The sequence below is a fragment of the Castor canadensis genome, chromosome X (genome assembly GCF_047511655.1).
Source record: "Castor canadensis chromosome X, mCasCan1.hap1v2, whole genome shotgun sequence".
Lineage (NCBI taxonomy): Eukaryota > Metazoa > Chordata > Mammalia > Rodentia > Castoridae > Castor > Castor canadensis.
In genome coordinates, this window is record NC_133405.1 from 14760361 (window position 1) to 14780999 (window position 20639).

Consider the following 20639-nt stretch of genomic DNA (forward strand, 5'->3'; position numbering starts at 1 on the left):
CTTGTACTAATTTTTTGCTGTGGGGAAACTGGTTTCCCTGTTTTTTCTGTCTTCCCATCATTGTCCTTGGTGTTGTTACTGTCCCTGTACTGTGTGCAATTAAGTATTTTCTAGCTTGTAATAATAACAATGGTAATATTTAGAATGGAGAGGAGATATTTAGGAGATAGTCTAATATTTAGAATATTTGAGAAGAGATGGAAAGCAAGAAGTTAAAGAAAAGGGAAAAACAAATAAACAGACAAATAGGAGAAAACAGAACAAGGAATCAGACAAGAAAATTACAGAGGTATAAACAGGGAACGTTAGTGTACTAATTGACAGTAATCTGAACAAGCATTAGAGAGACAGAGAGGATTGAAAATAAAAAATAAAAGGAATAAAGATAAGAATAAAAATAAAAAATAAGTAAATGAAAGAAAAAAATATATATAAATAAAATAAAACAAAATGAAAAATAGACAATAAAAAATAAATAAAAAAACCCCTCCAAGTTCAAATGCAATGAAGTTTCAGTGTTAATAATTTTGGTGTCCGTCTCAGTCTCCAGTCCTGGAGATGGTGTCTCAGATGTTGTTCTGTAGTTGTCTCATCAAAGGGGATGCATAAAGTAAAACAAAACTGCACACAAAAAAAACAAAAACAAAAAACAAAAACCCACAGTTTCCCAAGTTCAAATGCAACACAGTTTCAGTAAGTTTTTCAGCATGCAGGTGTAGTTTGGTTGTTTTCTCATCAGAGGTAGGGAGAGAGAGAGAGAAAAAAAAAGAGTCTGGAGACAGTTCTGTGAATGTCTATCTGCGGCTGTGGCTCACCTGACTGCTGCTGTCAGCCTGCTGTTGCTGGCGGCGTTATTTATGCAGATCTCTGGGGTGAGCTGAGCACTCACTTGGCCCCACAGGCTTTGTTTACTCAGAGTTCTCCTGTGCGGGAGCCTCTGCCACAATCTTTCCCTTTTCCAAGCACACTGGGGGGAGGTGACACTGCACCCACTTTCTCAGACTGGTGTGTTTATTTACAGTTCATGTGGGAGGTGGGTCTTCCCCCCTCTCCTGTGGAGTTTTCCTCCCACCGCCACTTTTACAAGCTTTCCCGCTCCTGATTACTGGGCAATGCTGCTCCTGCCAGCTGGTGTGTTTGTTTACAGTTCATGTGGGAAGTGGGTCTTCCCCCCTTTCCTGTGTAGTTTTCCTCCCTCCACCACTCTCACAAGCTTTCCCGCTCCTGGTTGCTGGGTGCACGCCCCCCGCTCCTGCTGGAGCCTCTCCGGCCTGCCCAGCTTGTTTATTTACAGTTCCGGGAAGGATTCCTTTCCCCCAATCTTCAGTGCTCAGGGCGCCCCACCCTCTTTCCCATGTGTCTTTATTGTTCTTATTGCTTATTACTCAGTTTCTCTTTTTTCCCTGGGTAGAGGTCGGTCTGTCCATGGGGCTATGCTGATCTGGCCCAGTCTTGTCTGTGGGAGCACCACGGTGCTGCTAAGCTCACCTTGTCCACGTCTTCCCAAGCCATCTGGCAGCCTGGGGGCCCTCCTGGTTTCTCCGTTTAATGTGAATTGGAGATGCTCTGCACTGGCTGGAGGTGTGGAGGGGTCAGTTTTGCCTCTTCTTGGTGGTTTTGCCTGCAAGGTGTGTCTCCAGTGTCTCTCCAAGATTTCACTATAGGAGGCATGCTTTCTGCTTCCTCCTTCTAGCTGCCATCTTGGAAAATCCCAAAGTTTTTCTTAAGTCGTACTTTTTTTTCTAAGTTTCTTTTAAAAAATACATGAATAGATGACTGAAATATGTGAACACTGTGATCATTTGTTTTGACACACATGGCCAGATGTTGTGTGCAGTGTTGAATTTATGCTTGCAGTATTTCATATTGTAGACCACTGAAGATAATAGTTTAAATCTTGTGTCTTTTGAATCATGGTTTGGCATATTAAGTGCATGTTTTTCTGTGATTGGTTTTATGATAAAGAATAAACACAATAACTATGCATAATACATAATTTCTTTCAAATAGGTTTATGTTATATCATGGATCATAGATTATGCCAGTAGTATCATTGATGTAACAATTTGTAAGACAAACCAACTGCATTTTATTCAAAGATACCTACATCTGCTCATGTCAATTGCTGCAATTCATGAGAGTCAATTTATAAACTACTCATGAAAATGTCTTTTTGAAATTTCCCTTAATTAATGCTTCTGTAGCAATAACAAAATGAAATCAAAATGCATGTCTTTTATGTGCTGGTCTTATGATTAGAAAACTCAATTAGGAGATAAAATTTTTGAATAACGATATCCCTATGCACAAAATGTTTTAATTTAATGGCATTAAACTACAGATTTTAATCATTTAAGATAATACCAAGTTCTGTAGATTCAAATGTACAGTTATGGTCTTGAATGTAGGCTATAAATGTGTGTTACTATAAAACATAGCAACAATTTTCCTTTAAGTCTTCAAATTTTAATTACATTGTAAACATACTAACAATGTAAATGTAGTTGCATAATTTCACATTAAAAATATCCTGCCTTAAATTCTTACATGTTTCTTTTTCAATTTAGCATAGTATCATTTATAGTTGAAAATCTCTTTCCTCTCATTTATTTGTGATATACTCCTAAAGGGACCATAAATCTTTCAAGTGTTTTCAGTCAAATTTGTGCTTTCAGCCTTGCTTCATGATTCTCTGGGAGAGAGAGAGAGAGAGAGAGAGAGAGAGAGAGAGAGAGCAAGAGCAAGCGCTGAGCAGAGCCAAGTAAAATGGTTTGTTCAAAAGTTCTTTACCCAAATCTCCAAGGCAGCAATAACAGCAGTTTCAGACTCAGCTATGTTTGTGAGTGGATATTTCAACATACTGAAAAAGTCTGCTTGCATATAATGGAGCCCAGGGGAGCCTGGAAAGCAACTAGATACCTTCTGTTGTTTTATGAATTATTACTTGCTTTTGCAAAGGTGTCTTTAGTTAGGAGTGCCAGATCTAATAGTCTCATTCACAGCCCATTTGGAAGCTAGAACTTGTGCCTTAATATAGAGGAGGGGACATAACCCTGTTAGCATTGGTTTGATTGAATCTTCCATTTTTAAAACAGAGATTGTGTGCATATGAATAAAATAAAAAAAAGACAGCAACAAAAAAACCAACAACAACAAAATAAAACAGATTGTTTTTGATGTCCTGATGAGCATTGCATCATGGGTAAGTAGCTCTTTGCCTTTAAATTTATTTTGAACTCTTTTGAGGAAGCCCCATCAGTGAGCTAATCAACAAGTTAATCTATCTCCTAAGTACTCCCTGAAAATTAAAATGTGTATTCAAGTTTTTATTTCTGTAATGGGTGAGTAAATGTTGTCATTGTTACTTCCAAAATATGTATGAGTCATACAATATAGAAAACACAGTTGTTAAAAAAGCCGGTATCTGGGCAATAATATCCACTTAAGAACAGAAAATTTCAGAGCATAGTTTGGAAAGCTTGAAGGAGCAGAAGAAATGCTCCTCTTGAAGAGAGATTGGGTCTGTGATTTTTGTTTGAGGTTTAGTCAGAAACCAATCTAGTGTCATTCAGACTTCCTCTGAGCAAAATGCCTGCTATCAACAGATACTAGAATATACTAGAATATAGGAACCTTCTCACAGTGGCAGCAGATGAAGATGGAGGGAAGTGAGAGCAGTAGGTGGGGAAGGAGGGACACAAGGAGGGTGAGAAGTGGATAGATGTCAGTATTTGGGTGTTCATAATGCTATTCTCTACATTTTTATGTCAGTAGTATTTCACACTGCAAAACATTCTGCTTACTTTAATTCAGTACTGGAAAAGTAGAATAAAAGTCATATCCCCTAATGATTGAAATGTAGTGAAACTGCATCAGATTTACGGTCCATACATCCCTGTGGGATTTAATTTTTTTAAGTTATCTTACATGCTGACTGAAAATAATAGTCATGAACTCTTCCATTGTTTTTGTAAATATCTACAAATTACTATGAATAAGCATACGGGCATGGTAGAAAACTAACATACAGTAAAACCTTCATGGACTTACAATGGGATAATGTGTTAGGTGGGAGAAATAAGAAATGCTACATGATTTGTTTACAACACAAAATGAGTATCATTTACTATCTAAAAGTATCTGTAAAGCCTTGACATCTCAATATTTCCACTTTGTGAACATTTTGTTCCTTAAACCTTCACATATTAATTTACAATGTGTATTTAGTGCTCATTCAGAGCAATAATTGAATTACTGGACTGCAAAAATGATGAGTTTTTAGAAAAATAATTACATTGTGTCCAGTGGTATGTTGATGAATATTTAAACAGCAGGTCTTTTCAAAACACCCCCAAACCTTATTTGTAGCATTTGCTGATTTCTGTTGTGTAAGTATCACAACCATGGTGGCTTTCAAGCCATTGACATGAAGTTGGGAAGAGAGGTACAACATTGGTCTGAACAAATGTACTTGGGGGAGCCCTAGACTAGGGCATTCTAGCTCTTTAAATTCCTTCCTAAGCAAGTTAAGCCCATGATAAACAGTAAAAGCAGCAAGGAAGAACTAGAGAGTTTACCTATAAGAATCATCAACTACCATCTAACTTGAGTCTTTGCACTCTACCCAGGGAAGTACACTTTTGTTGTCTTCTTTGTGTATGGCTTCCTGCCTACACTGCTGCCATATGGGGCTCTCTAACAAACCCTGCTGGGTCTGGCACTCTGATTTAGCAGTCATTCTTTTAACCTTGCCTTTTTTTGAGTTAGTACGTGCCAGTTCTAGCATGCCAAAGATTGTATCTTATTAAACACCATAGCAAGTGTTCAGTAAAATTCTTTGAGTGTGCTAAGATTCCTGAATTATAGCAATCCCACCAATAGGTGATGTATAGCTGTGCTTTTACATTTTATAAATTTACATTTTATAAACTAAGGAAGCAGAGGTTCTAATCCTAAGTATAATCATCTAGGGCTAAAACCAGTACATGGAAGAGAGCATGGACAATGAAAAATCTGGGAGGCATATTGTGATAAATTAAATCCCTGTGGCCAAGGGCAACAGTTTGAGATATAAAACTTCATTATAAGGTCGTTTGATTGGATAATAATTCTAGGGAGAATGAAATCTAAAAGCTAAGAAATGTATCCATAAAAGTAGGAATCAACAACAAAATAGCTACCTAAAGAAGAGAGAAAGCACAGACAGAGGCAAATCCAACTCTGGAGATCACAAACACAAAAGCAGCACACAATAATGGACAAAAAGGCTAGGACTGTAGCCATCATCTTCTAGGTTAATCTGTTTTATGTATCCTACAAATTAGTGATGACTCCTTATATACTAGGAAGAAAGGGAATGAAAGAGGCCTGTCTTTTGTATTATCTTCCTCTCTATGGAATATTGCCTTATGTGTTCAAGATCAATATCTCATTCCTATTTTCGATGCCTGGGAGTTTTGCACAGTATTGCTTGTTTCCGTCCATTTCATTCACACATTGGTTCATTCATCTAACAAGCACACACTGAGTTTCTCAGAGTTGTTGCATTCTTACTTTTTTTAAGCTCTTGAAATGCATGCTTATTTTTGTAATATAGTTTAAGACGAGAATAGTCTTTTACGTACAAATCTTCACTAAAGCCTGTACTGTGTAAATCATAGGCTCCCTTTACTTTTATGAGGTCAGCAGGTAATCCATGCCACAGTTACTGTTCTAGAGAAGCTACATCATTCTAAAAGTTTAAGAGTGATAGCAGCATGGAGATTTATTACGTTGGTAAGTTTTTATAGATTAGGATCTCGTATTTAACATTGTGATGAAGCAATTTTTTGAATGGAAGTCTCTGGAATCAAGAATATCTTTGTTTCTGTCTTCAACCTTCTCTTACCCTACAGGGTAGCTCTCCTATTAGGGTGAAATGATCCAGCCAGGAGTTTGAAACAGCAATGTCCTGTTTTGTGAGGGGGTGGAGAAAATGTTCTATCCCCATTCCAGAAGACTTTGTCTCTTTCTATATTTGAGAAGGAGTGTTCCTGCTGTTCTTCCTGTTTGGTACTTTTACCCTTATTAGAAATTGAGATTAACTCAGAAATCTCCAGGCAGTCCATATCTCCAAGGACAGGATGAAAAAGGTCTGCCTTGAAACTACTGTAGGAGAAAAGGATGTGAGAACTTTGGACCTGGATTGACTACAGAGTGGTTTCCACAGTCCTTTGCCTGATGCTACTCCTTCAACAGCCCCCATAGTTTGTGGAATATTTACATGTTTGTGGCTGTAACCCTGAGATTTCTAGATGGCATAAGGCTCACTTTCAAAAAGCACCCTGGTTCCTGATTGCTTTACCTAGATAAGCCTGTCAGCTGCTGTGGTCTGTTTCTCTGCCATGCACAGCTGTACCACATTGTCAGATGCCCATCTTTGTTGGGTCTTTGAAGCCTTCCTTCACTCAAACTACAGCTTCTGGAGTAGCCTACTGTCTTGGAGTGCTGCACGTGTCATCCCCAGCATGGTTACAAAGAATAAAATTGATATACTGCTGGAATGGTTGTGTGCCAGATGTCACCAATGAACATGTTTTGGAAGTCAAATGTCACATCTGGAAGGCCCACTGCTCACAGCAGGGGTAAACACCAGACAACAGTACTACAGGTTCATACTTCATGTATTTACTGAGGATCTGCTGTGGATCCAGGGGCTGAAGCTCCATATTTGGCTGCCACTCTGTTTTGAGGCTACCTATTGGACTTCCTGATTTTGTCACTTGTTTGTCAGTAAGAGCATCACTACTATTCCAGGCAACTTCCATTCCCAGGTTTGCTGAATGGCTTCCCACTAATGCAGAAAGCCCCAGTTGCTTAAAAAATATAGACAGTAGTATGAATGTACTCTAGTTGAAAGCACTATATTTTTGCAATGCAAGATGGGAGATCTGTGTTCTCTTCCTGGTTCTACCTTTGTGTTACCTGGGGCATGGCCTTCCTTTGGCCTTAATCTCCACATTAGATTCAATACACAGTAAGGGTGCTGTGTATTGAATGGTGTTTAATAGGCCTTGCATCTTTGACATTCTTAGCTTGAACTATAAGCATTCAGAAATTGTGTAGAATTTATAATTAAGCAATTTTGCAAACTGGTGGGTCACAGTTCAGGAGAGTATGGGAGACTACCCTTTCTTTTCCCCTTGGCAGAGAAAATCAGACCGCATGTGGCTGCTGCCAACATAGAGTAACTAACAGTCAGAAGAACTAAAAACAATCATGGTTAAACAGCAAGGTAAGATGACCGCACGATATTAACACACTTTTCTTCACTCAGCAAGAGTTCTTTTTTAATCTGTCACTTCCAATATTATAGCAGCATGTTTCAGCCCATTTAGGTTAAGTAGCTATAGTGATTTTGAAAGTACTAATGATTCTTATATAGTGATTGCAAATGCCCTAGGCAGAATTCAGCCACCGCCTGGCTCCAAGACTGCTGGCTCTTAGGTGGGCTTAAAGGCCCCACATCTTCAGGGGTAGCAACAGTAGCAAGTGGAGCATGATGAATTCAGTCATTTTTGAGCTCATGGGATAAAGGAAAACTGTGGCACAGAGATTTATGGGCCCAGGAGCTCCTCCTTCTGCCACAGGGAAGACCAATCACAGGAGACATGAGATGAATTTCCCACTTCTGCCTTTGTAAGGGGTGGTTTCCATGGCAACCAGGCCAGTGAGGCTCTCTTCACAATAGCAGATCACTGGGACTATAGACCTTTAGCTATTCAAACTTGAAATAATATATTTCATGCGTGAACTAGCATTCTCCTTAAACACAGTTGACAATTACAGCATCTCCTCTTTCTCTCCCTTTGCCAACAATAACAGAACTGAAATCTTTCATTTGTTCATGAAACCTAAATCTCAGGCATTATTTTGAAGTACGGTCTCTTTTCATGATGCTCAGTGCAGGATTAATTGCTATTCTGGGATAAACACGGATTCTGATTTAGGTGACATTTATTGAGCAACTACTGTGTAGTAGTGTAGTAGGCACTGAGAAAATAATTTACATAGATTATTTTATTTAACTCCCAATGTATATACATGTTAACTCAAATTTAATCAACATTATTATTTCATATGTGTTCACTTCTTGAATATTTGTGGAATAATGGAATGAAAAATAAAAATCAGAGACTTTTATGCTAGCAAAGACTTTTGAAGAACATCCTGCCAAACACTTCCATTATACAAATGGAAAAATCAAGTTCCTTTGGGAGGAGTGACTTATTCAAGGCCATACCAATAGCTACTTAGGCCCAATTCTGTCCCAGGTGGATCTAGACCATTGTCTTCTTGGGACACAGTACACATTGCCTCATAAGAAGTGGGGTAGTAACAGAACTTGAAGTCTCTGTGTTATATTGCACTGGACACATTCTTCTGAGGGCTTTGCTGCAGGTAGTGTTTAGGATACCTCTCTGAATTACTTGTCAAGAAACACTTGGAGAAATTTGAACAGATGTTTATTGATATTTCTGTTTGCAAGACTGGAAGAGAATCAGAAACACAGTGATAGTTGCTGCGCTCAAGGAGTAGGGTGGTAGGTGATTTTTTTTTTACCTCCTGTCTTTCTGTAATATTTTTCTTCTGTGTGTATAGTACTGGGATTTGAACTCACAACACTGAGCTTATTAAGCAGGCGTTCTACCACCTCAGCCACATCTCTAGCCCTGTTTGCAAGACTAAAGTAAAGAAGTATTAGCTAGAACAACTTTCAAGAAATCAGTAAGTGAGGTCTGGCTGGGGGTGTAATTGGAAGAGGGGTCAAAAGGTTTCAGAGCCTGATTTTGTCAGTAGTCCCATGCATGCAACATCAAATGCAGGGTGACTAATTCAATATCAGTCAAATTCACGAAAAGCTCCTGTATGAACTAGAATAGCAATTCACAAATAAAAAATCGTTGGTTGGTCAGCAACCCTTAGAAAATCTAATATAGAAGGATTGATCATAATGAGAAAGTTCCTTGGTAAGCATGAAACCAGAAAAAGAGGGAGCCAGTTGACCAAGATAGTGAATCATGCCTTTAAGCCTGTAGTGATGGATATACTAGCCAAGCCGATATGGTGCTCACATTCTGTGGTCTAGACTACTTCTTGTTTGGCCCTGGAGAATGCTGGAGACACACTGTTAAATTCTTCCTTGAAGACCCTGGTAGTTCTAAGTTACAAGGTGATTGTTCTTTCTTTTAGTGTTATTTTTCAGACAGGGGAAAACTTAACTTGGTTGATGTAAGCTTTCTTAGTTACAATGATGTGCCAGTTTTGCCTTTATGAAACCATCCTTAGATCTCTATAATCATTCAATTACAAGCTCTTAGGGAGCTATCACTCTGAAAGCAACATTCTCTCCATGTTCTTCAGGCACTGTACTTTGTCCTTATGTTATAAAAAAAGTTTTAGACCAAACAAAAAGCTAACCTGTGGTTGACAGCCTGTGTATCTGTGTATAGCAGTAAAATAGTATAATGCTCCCTTTCTCTCCTTTAAATGACTGTGAAGGGAAAAAAGTAGAGAAGGAATGAGAACGAAACACTGATTTAGGGTTGGGAAAATGTAAAGGTTTCACTAAACTCCCCCAAAATCAATGAACCAATGAAGAAATGGGCAACTGAACTAAACAAAACTTTTCCAAAAGAAGAAATACAGATGGCCAAAAAAACACATGAAAAAATGCTCACCATCTCTGGCCATAAAAGAAATGCAAACCAAAACCATACTAAGAGCCCACCTCACCCCTGTTAGAATAGCCATCATCAAAAACACCACTAACAACAGGTGTTGGTGAGGATGTGGGGAAAAAGACTCCCTCATACACTGCTAGTGGGACTGCTCTCTGGAAAAAAATATGGAGGCTTCTTAAAAATTTAAACATAGATCTGCCTTGTGATCCAACAATTCCACTCCAGGGGATATACTCAAAGGAATGTGACACAGGTTACTCCAGAGGCACTTGCACACCCATGTTTATTGCAGCACTATTCATAATAGCCAAGTTATGGAAACAGCCAAGATGCCCCACTACTGACGGATGGATTAAGAAAATGTGGTATTTACACACAATGGAATTTTATTCAGCCATGAAGAAGAACGAAATCTTCTCATTTGCAGGGAAATGGATGGAACTGGAGAACATCATCTTAAGTGAAGTTAGCCAGGCTCAGAAAACCAAAGATCATATGTCCTCCCTCATATGTGGACTTTAGATCTAAAACAAATGCAGTAATATTATTGGACATGGGCCCCATGCTAAGGGGAGAACACATACAGGAGGAATAGGGAAATGTAGGAAACCCAAAATTTGAAAGTGTTTGATGTCCTCACTGCAGAGGAGCTAATACAGTAACCTTAAAATGACAGACGTCAATATGGGAAGGTGACTGGGAAGTAGTGAAGAGGTCTGTGAGAGATGAATCAGTTTGGGTTGTAATACACATGTGCATGGAAGCAATGCTAGGAATCTCTCTATATAGCTATCCTTATCTCAACTAGCAAAAGTGCTATGTTTTCTTATTATTGCTTATGTCTACTCTTCAACAAAATTGGAGAAAAGGGCAGAACAGATTATGCCTGGAAGCGAGGGGGGTGTGAGGGAGAAAGAAGGGCAGGGGGGTTGGGCCTAAACAATGTATGGACATATGAATAAATGAATAAAGAAAAAATCAGAAGAAAAAGAAAATACAAAGGTTTCAAGAATAAGTGTAGAGGAAAAGAAGTAGTGTTTCTGGTAAGTTTTAACCTGTCAGTTGCTCCTATGTTCTTCCTTTATGAGTATGGCACTGGCCTTGTGATGGGCCAGACCAAAGGTACTGTATATAGATCTAATAAATGTTAATATTTTGGTGAGAAAGGCAAGAAAGACTTGGAACATGGATTTCTGCTAAGGAGGGAGAATCAAGTGAGTTATCACAGTGGAGAACCATAATGCCTGATGACCAGAGTGGATAATTTAACAACTCAGTTCTGTCAAGGGCTAGGCCCATAGAATAGTCATGAATTCGTACCACATTATATTTCTGATTACATCTATAATCTACTTACTCTAGCAAAATTTAAATTCTAAATGGAATTGTTACCTGTAAAGAGAAAAAGCAGTATTTATAGAATGCATGTATTTAATTTTAACAAAATAGGAAAATTGTTATTAAAGGATTTGACCCACATTCAATCCCAACGAATCAACCTTGGAAATGCATTTTTCATTAAGTGAGCTTTGTTTTTTCCTTAATCCAGTTAACATACCGGGATACCTTGGTATATATTCCATATTTGCCTTTCATTGCACACTCTTCACCCCAGCTAATAATTCCAGTTAAGAAACTGGTCCCTTCCACTTCAGTAACATGAGGTCCCCCACTATCTCCTTGACATGAATCTCTACCTCCATCATGGAAGCCAGCACAGAACATATTATTATGGATGGTGAACTTTGTGGATCGAAGACACGTGGCTCGGTCAACAAGTGGAACTCTAAGGTACTGAAGAATTGAAGCTGGTCTTCCTCTGTTGAAGAGTCTCCCCCAGCCACTCACAAAGCCAGATCCAAATCTGAGGAAGATGTTCGTATATTCTCTGTTGGCAATGCAAATAGGTGTTACATAGTCATTTAGTACTAAGGGTTTATCCAGTTCCAGCAGAGCAATGTCATGGTTGTACTTATTAATAGTTGCATTGTAGCTGTGATAAGTAATAACTTGAATCACATTTCGCCTTTGTTCTGTATCTTCTTTCTTTTCAATGTCATGTTCACCTATTGGAAATAAATTTTATTTTCAGTTACAGTTTTTCACATGAACAAATCACCCACATGTCTACTCACTGACAAATGGCAACCAAGTCTCAAAGATCTGAATCTTAGATGGATGATGGGGAAACTTATACATCAATGAATAATTGCACCCCACCGACATGAGTAGATTATGGGTTCATGAAAAGAACTATGGGGCTTGGAGAATGGAGCAAGTTAGGTTTTACAATTATGACCCCTCTACCACTAGCCCTATTTACTCAGCAGTAATCTTATTGGACCTTATTAAAACATGATGCATCATTCATGCAGAAGAGCTATCCATAGTGCACATTATTGTCCTTTTTGTTTACCTACCTGCTACAACCTCAATTTTATCACCAGGTTCAATACAGTGGGCAGCAGTTACGACCCATTTTTCATTAATGATGGAACCTCCACAGAATGCCTTAATTTTACCATTCAAAATGACCTGAGGAAATAAAAGTAAGACTCTTACTGCATAATATATTTGATCCAGAAGAAAACAAATACATGTATTATTTACAGGAGTGGACAAAAAGTTGTCTTCTAGGTGCTGGCAGAATTGGAGGATTTCTGGAAAGTGTCAGCTTTGCAGATGAATTAGTGTTTCTGGTGCACAAACCAAAACCCTTCCTGTAACTATTTTGAAGAGAATGCAGAGAGGCAGGGGGAGTTTAGTGGAGGCAAATCTGAGGAGTGGCTTCTTTTGGTGATTTAGAGCCCTTGGGTTTCTTTCTGGAGTGAGTCAGAGTCTCTGATGTCACAGCAGTTATGTCAGGAAATGTACTGACTCAAGACCTCAAGATGAGTAGTCAGTATTGAGTCTCCCATCCCTGCATGAGGAAATCTCTTTGTTACATGCCACTTGAAAGCAAAAAATTACTTATTTTTCCAGAAGTCTTTTCAAGCCCCTTCCAAAGTGGACTATTAGGAAAGGAGACCTAAGGTCTCCATGGGGCTGTGCTTGTAGTCATCCAGGCCATGAGGAGCAGCAGGAGTCATGTGCTCCCCTAACCACATTCAGCTCCTTCTGGCTGGATATGTGAGCTGCCTTTGTCCCAAAAGATCTACTTTTGGGCAACATGGACAAAGTTGTTTGGATGTTGCTTGGAGCCTGCACATTATTGTTAGGTAAGAGACCAACCCATCAACCCATTATTTCATCTAATTTTTCATTTAATCACAGAGGATGATGAATGTTTTCACCACCTCTATGTGTAAAACAACTGAGAGAACTTTAGTTCCAAGTAAGCAAGTGCTTTCCTTTGATCCACATTTTCAGGAAGAACACTGACAAGTGTGAACACTAGAGGGCATGCTCAACATTCAGTAAACCCTTTAACAGGCACCCATTAACTCTGTGAAGGGATGTTGTTTTTCTAAGGCATATGCCTTTAGCCCTAGGCATATACCTATTCATAAACAATGGAAAGGGAGCTGTCAATCCTGAATTCAATTTACAGAGCTCCAACAGTGTCCTAGACTGTCAAATATTAGCCTTTCCCCCTGGAAACCTGTGGGACCCACTCTCTATAGGCTTCTGACCTTCTTTTTCATACTCTGACTTTCCCTCTCTTTCTAGCTGTTGCTCTTTATTTTGAAAAGATGAAAAACAATGAAAAATCCTCACATAATAGTATAATAAGCAGCAGTGTGTCTACTACCCAAGTTTAACAATCTTCTGAATTTTTTGAACATTTATGAAGTTTCTTTGGGGGACAATTATTGTAGTGTTTTATATTCATTTAATACTCAAGCTATAATACCTTTATGGAATAACCTGACTCTATCCATTCATAGATGAACAAGCCAAGGTTTAGGAATGCGTATAAACTCCCCAAAGGTGAGTTAGAGGTAAAGATGAGGTGTAAAACCAAGTCCACCTGACTCCAGTACCTGTGCTCCTCATCATCTCTCCAAGTGTGGTTTGTGGACCAATTGCAGGAGAATCACCTGGGGCACTTGTAAAATGCAGATTTGGGACTTATTCAGATTTTACCAGAATATTTAGTAGGTGAGGCTGGGAAAAATGAAGCTGTCCAGAATATTTGTATGCATAATTAAGTTGGTGAAATGTTTTATATATACACTGAATTGGAATTCCCAAGAGTTGGCAGTCTTTATATTTTGTAAGTGCTCATGCCAGACTGCTTACATACTTTGTGGGGGTAAGTGAGAAATGAAAATGTGAGTCCTTTGTTCCAGCAGGGTGGGGGGTGGTGGAGGGGGGTGCCTGGAAAGCACCATTAAAGATACTAAAATGCAAAACTTTTCCCTTTCTTCTTTGGTCTCTTTCACAATCTATTTTTTTAAAAACTTGCGATTTAATGGCGTGCTCCCTCCGGCACAGGGGACGTTTTCTGGGGGGAGGCGTTGCAGACCTTCACAGGATCCCTACTCAGCTTTAGCACACACACTCAAGACCTCCTACTTGCTAGCTGCAGATCACAGGGCCCCAGCAGGGGAGGCTAAGCCAATCTTCCCTTGCCATTGACCTATCAGAGCCCACTAGGTAGAGAGGTGATTCCTAAAGGATTGCAACTTCCATGTCAGGGTGCTCTCAGTACTTGGAAGCTAAGTTGGCAAGAGGCTCACCCCTACCATTCACCCTCCAAACACCCCTTCTCCAAATAGCACAGGGCATGTGTACCTGCTTACACCCTCCATATGCTTGTGTGCATCCTGCCATGGGAGGAGAGCAGCAATGGTGTCTGGGTAGAGATTAGGAGGGAGAGTTTGCTTGGGCACCATGGGGTGGGGATAGAGTAGTCATTGAGAAGGTGTGGGCAGAGAGAAGTAGAGACTGCAGTAATCCCAGAATCCAGGTCCCCAGCACTGTCTCATCAGAGTTTACTTACAGAACACAAACACAAATGAACACCAGATGTGAGACCCTTCTTTGTACAGAGCCCCAAGCAAGTGCACTGGTCATAGGACCATGGGCTGACCTTGATCCCAAGTGATTTTTATCACCAAGCAAATATGAGCAACGTGGTTCTATATTGGTCCTGATTATTACAGCTTAATGTACTGTTCAAGCAAGTGGAATTAACATGCAGTGATGTCCTGTTGCCTCTCCTCTAGCTGCTGTTTTGTGGGTATTGAATATCTCACAACTTAGTGGGATGCTTGGCCCTTGGGACCAGAGACTATCATGTAATTTGACCCCTGCTAGCTTCTACTTCTTTCCAGTGGATAGCTGAGGAATATGGTTGTGTTCTTTTAAGTCTGAAGAACATTCTTTGCCAATCTCTGATTGGTGTTAGAAATTTTAGCAAATGTCTTTGCCAAGAAAAAGGACTAAAATACATTTTCATTTAAAGATATTATGAACGGCATGGTTTTGGAATATTTGCTTGACCACTTCAGGATCACAGCTATCTAAATATTGGCTATATAGGGAATGAGCTGCCTGCTTGGCCAAGGACAAGTTCTTGCAAGACACTACTTCAGAGAACCATGGTGGGAAATAGGAAAGCATTTGTTCTGAGCAAGGCATCTGAGTTCTGAGTTCTGATCTGTCAAACATTTTCATGGTTGCCACAACCTAATGGGAGCCTGTTCCTCTCCCCTACCATGCATCTACAAAATACACATTCACAAACTCTATGTTCTTCATGACAATGCCGCCCTAGAGCAATAGCTGTTCCCTTTCCAACCTTTATCTCCAGCCTAGATTTTCCCTGTGATTTCAGTAAAACCCTATTCTCCCTTCCTACCCACCCCAGCTTTACAAAAACACCATTTCTGTGTTTTAACCCTCATATACAAAGTCAAACCACTTGTACATGACATACAGCTTGCTAAGCCCACAGATATGTTTTTTCCAGCCCATGCCCCTGTTCATTTTGCTGGGCACAGAAGGAATACTCACTTTTTTTTTTTTTTTTGCTTTTGGCTGTACTGGGGTTTGAACTCAGGGCCTTGTGCTTGCTAGGCAAGTGCTCAACCACTTGAGCCACTGCCTCCAGCCCTTTTTGCTTTAGTTATTATTTAGATTGGGTCTCCTGCTTTTGCTTAGGCTGGCCTGGTCCTTGATCTTCCTATTTATACTTCCCACATAGCTGGGATGGCAGGTATGCACCAATATGCCCAGCTTGTTGGTTGAAATGTGGTCTCACTAACTTTTTGCCCAAGGAATCATAATCCTTCTGATCGCTCCTTCCTGAATAGCTGTGATTGAACTCAGGGTCTGGTGCTTGTTAAGCAGGGCCTCTACCATTTGAGCCACACACCCAGCCCTCTTCTATTTTTGGTAGTATTGGAATTTGAACTCAGGGTCTCATGCTTGCTAGGCAGGTACTCTACTGCTTGAGTTACTCTGCCAGCCCTCTCTTACTTTGTTTTCTAATGGTTAACTACAATGATTAAAATATAATGAGCATTGAAATATATTTCATCAAATAATCTTAGAGGATAATAGTTTAAATACTTGATCCAATTTATCTTTGTGGAGCCAGATGACATTACATATGTCATGTTCTTATTTCTCCTAATTGGAATTTTATCACCTGAGCTAGGAATACGATATTTCTGTAGAATTAAGAGCTTCATGTAACATCCTCTCCCACAAAAAAAGAGAAAGCTCTGGTTCATACATGTAACAAGTTGCATTCTGTCTGCCACCATTGTGTGCTAATCAAATGGAAAAGATTGGATCTGTGTAGTTAGTAGTACAGAGCAAGAGCTCAGGTAGCTTCAAGGATAGCTTCAGGTCAAAACTGAGGGAAGTCAACACTGGGGAAAATGTTAAGGTATTTTAAAGATTTAGGACAAAAATAGAATAAGGAATGGACAGACTCCTTTTTTGACACTTTTTGTGGTTAAAATGTTAAATATTGTTAAATGTACATGATATAACATAAGGATAAAGAAAGCATAATCATTTGGCTTCCATTGTGTTCCTTTTACAATCCGGTAGAATGATCTTCAGATTATTAAATGTGGAATAAATATGCCTCATAGAGAATGGAGGCCCATGGCACTGGAAAATAGGAAGTTGGACACATCACTACATGGCTAGATAGATCTTAACCTGAAGCAGAAAAGGTGACAGTTCTTGGAGCCTGTTTGTATCTGCTCAGAATTGTCAGTTGGCATGGGCATGGGCATGAGATCAAAACAAAATTAGAGCTTTAAACAGGCAATCCATGGTGTTGGTTGGTCAAACCTCACACTTTTGAGCTGTTGATGAAAGTGATCTTATAACACAGGTGTTGCAATTTCCTTTTTTTTCTCCAGTGTTCCAGAGTTTTCATTTCTTCCCTATGTAGCTGTATGAAATTCAAGTCTTGATTTAGTTTTCCACTCTGCTAAATAGTTAAGAAATTTTCTTTTCTGTTCCCATATGGTGCACTTAACCCTTAAGTGAACTTACATGTCTGTTCAGATTCCTTGCTTCTTTTCTCTGAGGTCACAAGGATCTCTGAGTCCACCACTTCACTTCCAGAGGGAAATGGAAGGAAATACCTCTCATGATTGGTTTTGCCCCTTTGACTAGGGAAGAGTGAGCCAGGATGGGATAGGCTACCATCTCTTCCCTGCCTGAAGTGGAGAATTCTTCAAGGTCTTTGAGAGGAAAACATTGCATTTAAACTTTCCAACTCTCAACAGTCTCTGTTGAGAGCAAAATAGCTCACCAAGCATGCTTCATAGAATGCCACTCATTGAAAATGTAATCCTTCCTTTGCTCAGGAGTAAGCCATACCCTAGGCATTAGATGTACCTGGGGCTGGGAATTCCACACAGGTAATCTCTTTAATTTAGCAAGACAAAGGCCCAGGCACATAAACTGCATCCTAAGGATCAGATAGACCAGGGACTGAGAATTCCTCAATAAATAGTCCAGCTCCAAATGCTGATACTCTCCTTACTTTAGAGACCTCTGCTTTCAGTCTATTGAAAGTGTGCTCCTCTCCTAATAAGCTTTGCTAACATTTTCACTACAATTTTGTGTCTTGCCTGCCTGAAATCCTCTCTCCCCAGATGCAAGGACCAAGGTAAATAAGTGTTATGACTTCCTGGTAACACAATTAATATACTCTAATAAAAAATAAAGGGAGTGGGTAGGAAACAGAGTTTATGTGACTAAATTCAAATTTTTATCCATCCCACATTTTAGTTCTTATTTAACTATCTTTGTCATTTCATTTCTGGATCAACAAGGAGGCAATGCTACTCCCACAACACAAGCATCCTATGATTAAAAAACCCTGGGATTAAAAAAAATAGAAACAATATTCTTAGCTAGTAATACACTCCTAGGGTTCAGGATTCTCCACTATAAGCATTGCTTTAATGTCCCATCAAACCCAGGAGGATAACTGTCATAAAACAAGATCTTTTATTATAACAACCTAATCTATGGAAGTTGGGCACATCATGAATGAAAATGCATGAGAGCACAAATACAAAATTAGATATCAGAATTACATGCACAGATGTTAAATAGAATGAAGCATAATTAGCATTTCTGTACTCAAGAGGAAGTGTTCAAAGAAGGGTCAATGAAGAAGGTCAATCTGATGAAGAGTAGTGAAGAACAGTAAAGACGTGGATGAGTAAAGGAAGGGATATGGTGGGTGAGTGGACACGTGGCAGGGTGTCCTTATAAGGACAGAAGGTGTGTAAAGGGACTCACAGTGTATTTTATTGGTTATAAGAACAGATTCAACAAATATATATATATATATATATAAGCAAAGATAAAAGAAAGGAAAATATAAAGTCTTTGTAATGATGTTCTGCCACCTTCAGGACCATTCTCCCTAATGTCCTGTTTTCAATATCTTACACCTATTACATTGGAAAATGGTATAACGGCAGGAATTTTGAGGAAACTTGGGTAGATATACAGCCAGTCTCAGAAAAATTCTAGTGGTTTAAACTTACAGACAAATACCTGATATTGGCTCAAATTGTTACCAATTTGTTGATTGCAGTCTTTAAAGCCATCAATAGCTCTGATGGCAGGAGTTCAAAACTTAGTAGTGAAAATACTTTAGAGTGAAGCATCCTTGAAATCACTACCAAATTATGATTATTGTCACTGGAGTGTTGTTCTAAATTAGATAAAACTACTATATGTGCTGTCTGATAGAAATTTCTGCTGTGATAGAAGGATTCTATTTACACCTGCCCTGTCTAATACAATAGTCACTAACCACATAGGGCTATTATGCACTGGAAATGTGGCAGGGGTGACTGAGGAATTGAACATTTAATTTTATTTAGTCATAGTTAATTTAAGTTTAAATAACATGTGGCTAGTGGTTACCTTATTGGACAGCACAATTTTATATAAGGACCAGCTTGGCTCCTCACCTTGAGGTGGGAGGAGGTGACCTAGTCCTTTTCATAAATGGAATCACTGAGGCTTTAGCTGTAGGCATAGTTACAACCCAGGTTTTGCTATAAATCTACAAATCTCTTTGCTGTTGTTACATTAAAAATGTACACAGGTAATTCTGTAGGTTATCTGCAGAGCACACTTGGAGAACTAGCGTAGGTTGAGTTCATTGTTTGGTGTTTTGAAAGCTGGCTTCTGTTATAAGTTTGTTTCCTTTGGCTGAATGTTTTTCAAACTGTAGTGTACATCAGAATCACCTGTAGTACTTGTTTGACCACAGATTGCTGGGCCCCATCCCTTAGTGATTCTGATGCAGTAGGCTTGAAGTGCAAGATTGCAGTCCTAACAAATTCCTAGGTGATACTGATTAGCTAACAACAAGAACCATGGCAGTAGACGAAGCCCCTATATCATACGCTCATTCCAGGAACCTAGTTCTTGCCTTAATGCTTTCCACATAAGTTCTTTTTTTTTTCTCCCTTCAAGATAATACAGTTTCTCTGGGCCTAGAGACTTTCTATCACCAGTTTTCCCAGGGGTTGAAGCTGAAGTAGTACCCTGAACCCCAGTACCTGTGACCGTACTTCCAGACCTCCCTAGTGCTGACCAGTTGCTTGCCTGGAATCCTCCTGTGTTCTCTCCTTGGTGCTAAATTCTTGACCTCATGTGGTAGCTGTCCTTGGATATCTCTTTCACCAGATACCGACAGGCTTTCTTGTGTTGCTTAGTGGTGGAACTTACCTAAATACTTCTTTCACCCCCATAGATCTTTCTAGTATCTTAGTCTCAGTTTCTCACCTGGCCTGTCTTTTTGCCAGCTGAGCTGCAGTTTTGACACACTATCAGTATAGAGTACCTGCCAGGGGAATTGACCTGGTTTGGCGTTTTCTCCACCAACAACCCGAGTGAAGTCATTAAATGATTGGTTACTTTGAGTGATGTTTTCCAAAATGGTTTCATCATCAGTAGAATTTTCATAGTCCATATTAGGAAAAATAGTTTCAGCACGGGTAAGCTTCGTAGAAGTGTGTGGAACAGAAACTCTTCCACATGGAAATGGCACTACAAAAATAGAAAAAAAAAACCCTTAGTATTCTCACATTTCTTATTGATAAATGGAACAAGCATTACAAAACTTGAGAATGAGGCCCATCCCTGTCACTTCTGAGAAGCAGACCCACCAATATTTTTTAAAAAATCTAATCAAAGAATACAGTCTCAAACTAAAAGGTCAGTTGCATTATTTTCATGGAACTTTTCAGAGCCTTCATGGGAAGAATTTTTTTTTTCAGGAATTCATCATCTTCATGGAAATAAAATAGGTGTTCTGGAATCAAATTTGTTAAGCCTTTATAGAGTCAAATGACTTTCTGTTTGGTTTCTTTATTAAAGTCTTACTTTCAAGTGCCATCCCTGAATGGAAATCTTGTGATTGGTTTCTTATAACTCACTTTAGAATTAGGTAAATGGGACTTCTGGTGC

General features: G+C 39.2%; 1 protein-coding gene across 1 annotated transcript in view; it reads right to left on the reverse strand.

The window, feature by feature from the left end:
• Window positions 1-9980: 9980 nt before the first annotated feature.
• F9 (coagulation factor IX) overlaps window positions 9981-20639 on the reverse strand; it is a 30753-nt gene continuing 20094 nt past the window's right edge. Inside the window, exons 6-8 of the mRNA XM_074064250.1 lie at window positions 20014-20219; window positions 12143-12257; window positions 9981-11788 (exon numbers count right to left, since the gene is read on the reverse strand). Of these exons, the coding sequence (XP_073920351.1) occupies window positions 11241-11788; window positions 12143-12257; window positions 20014-20219 (869 nt within the window). The 3' untranslated portion in view covers window positions 9981-11240. The remainder of the gene's footprint in view (window positions 11789-12142; window positions 12258-20013; window positions 20220-20639) is intronic.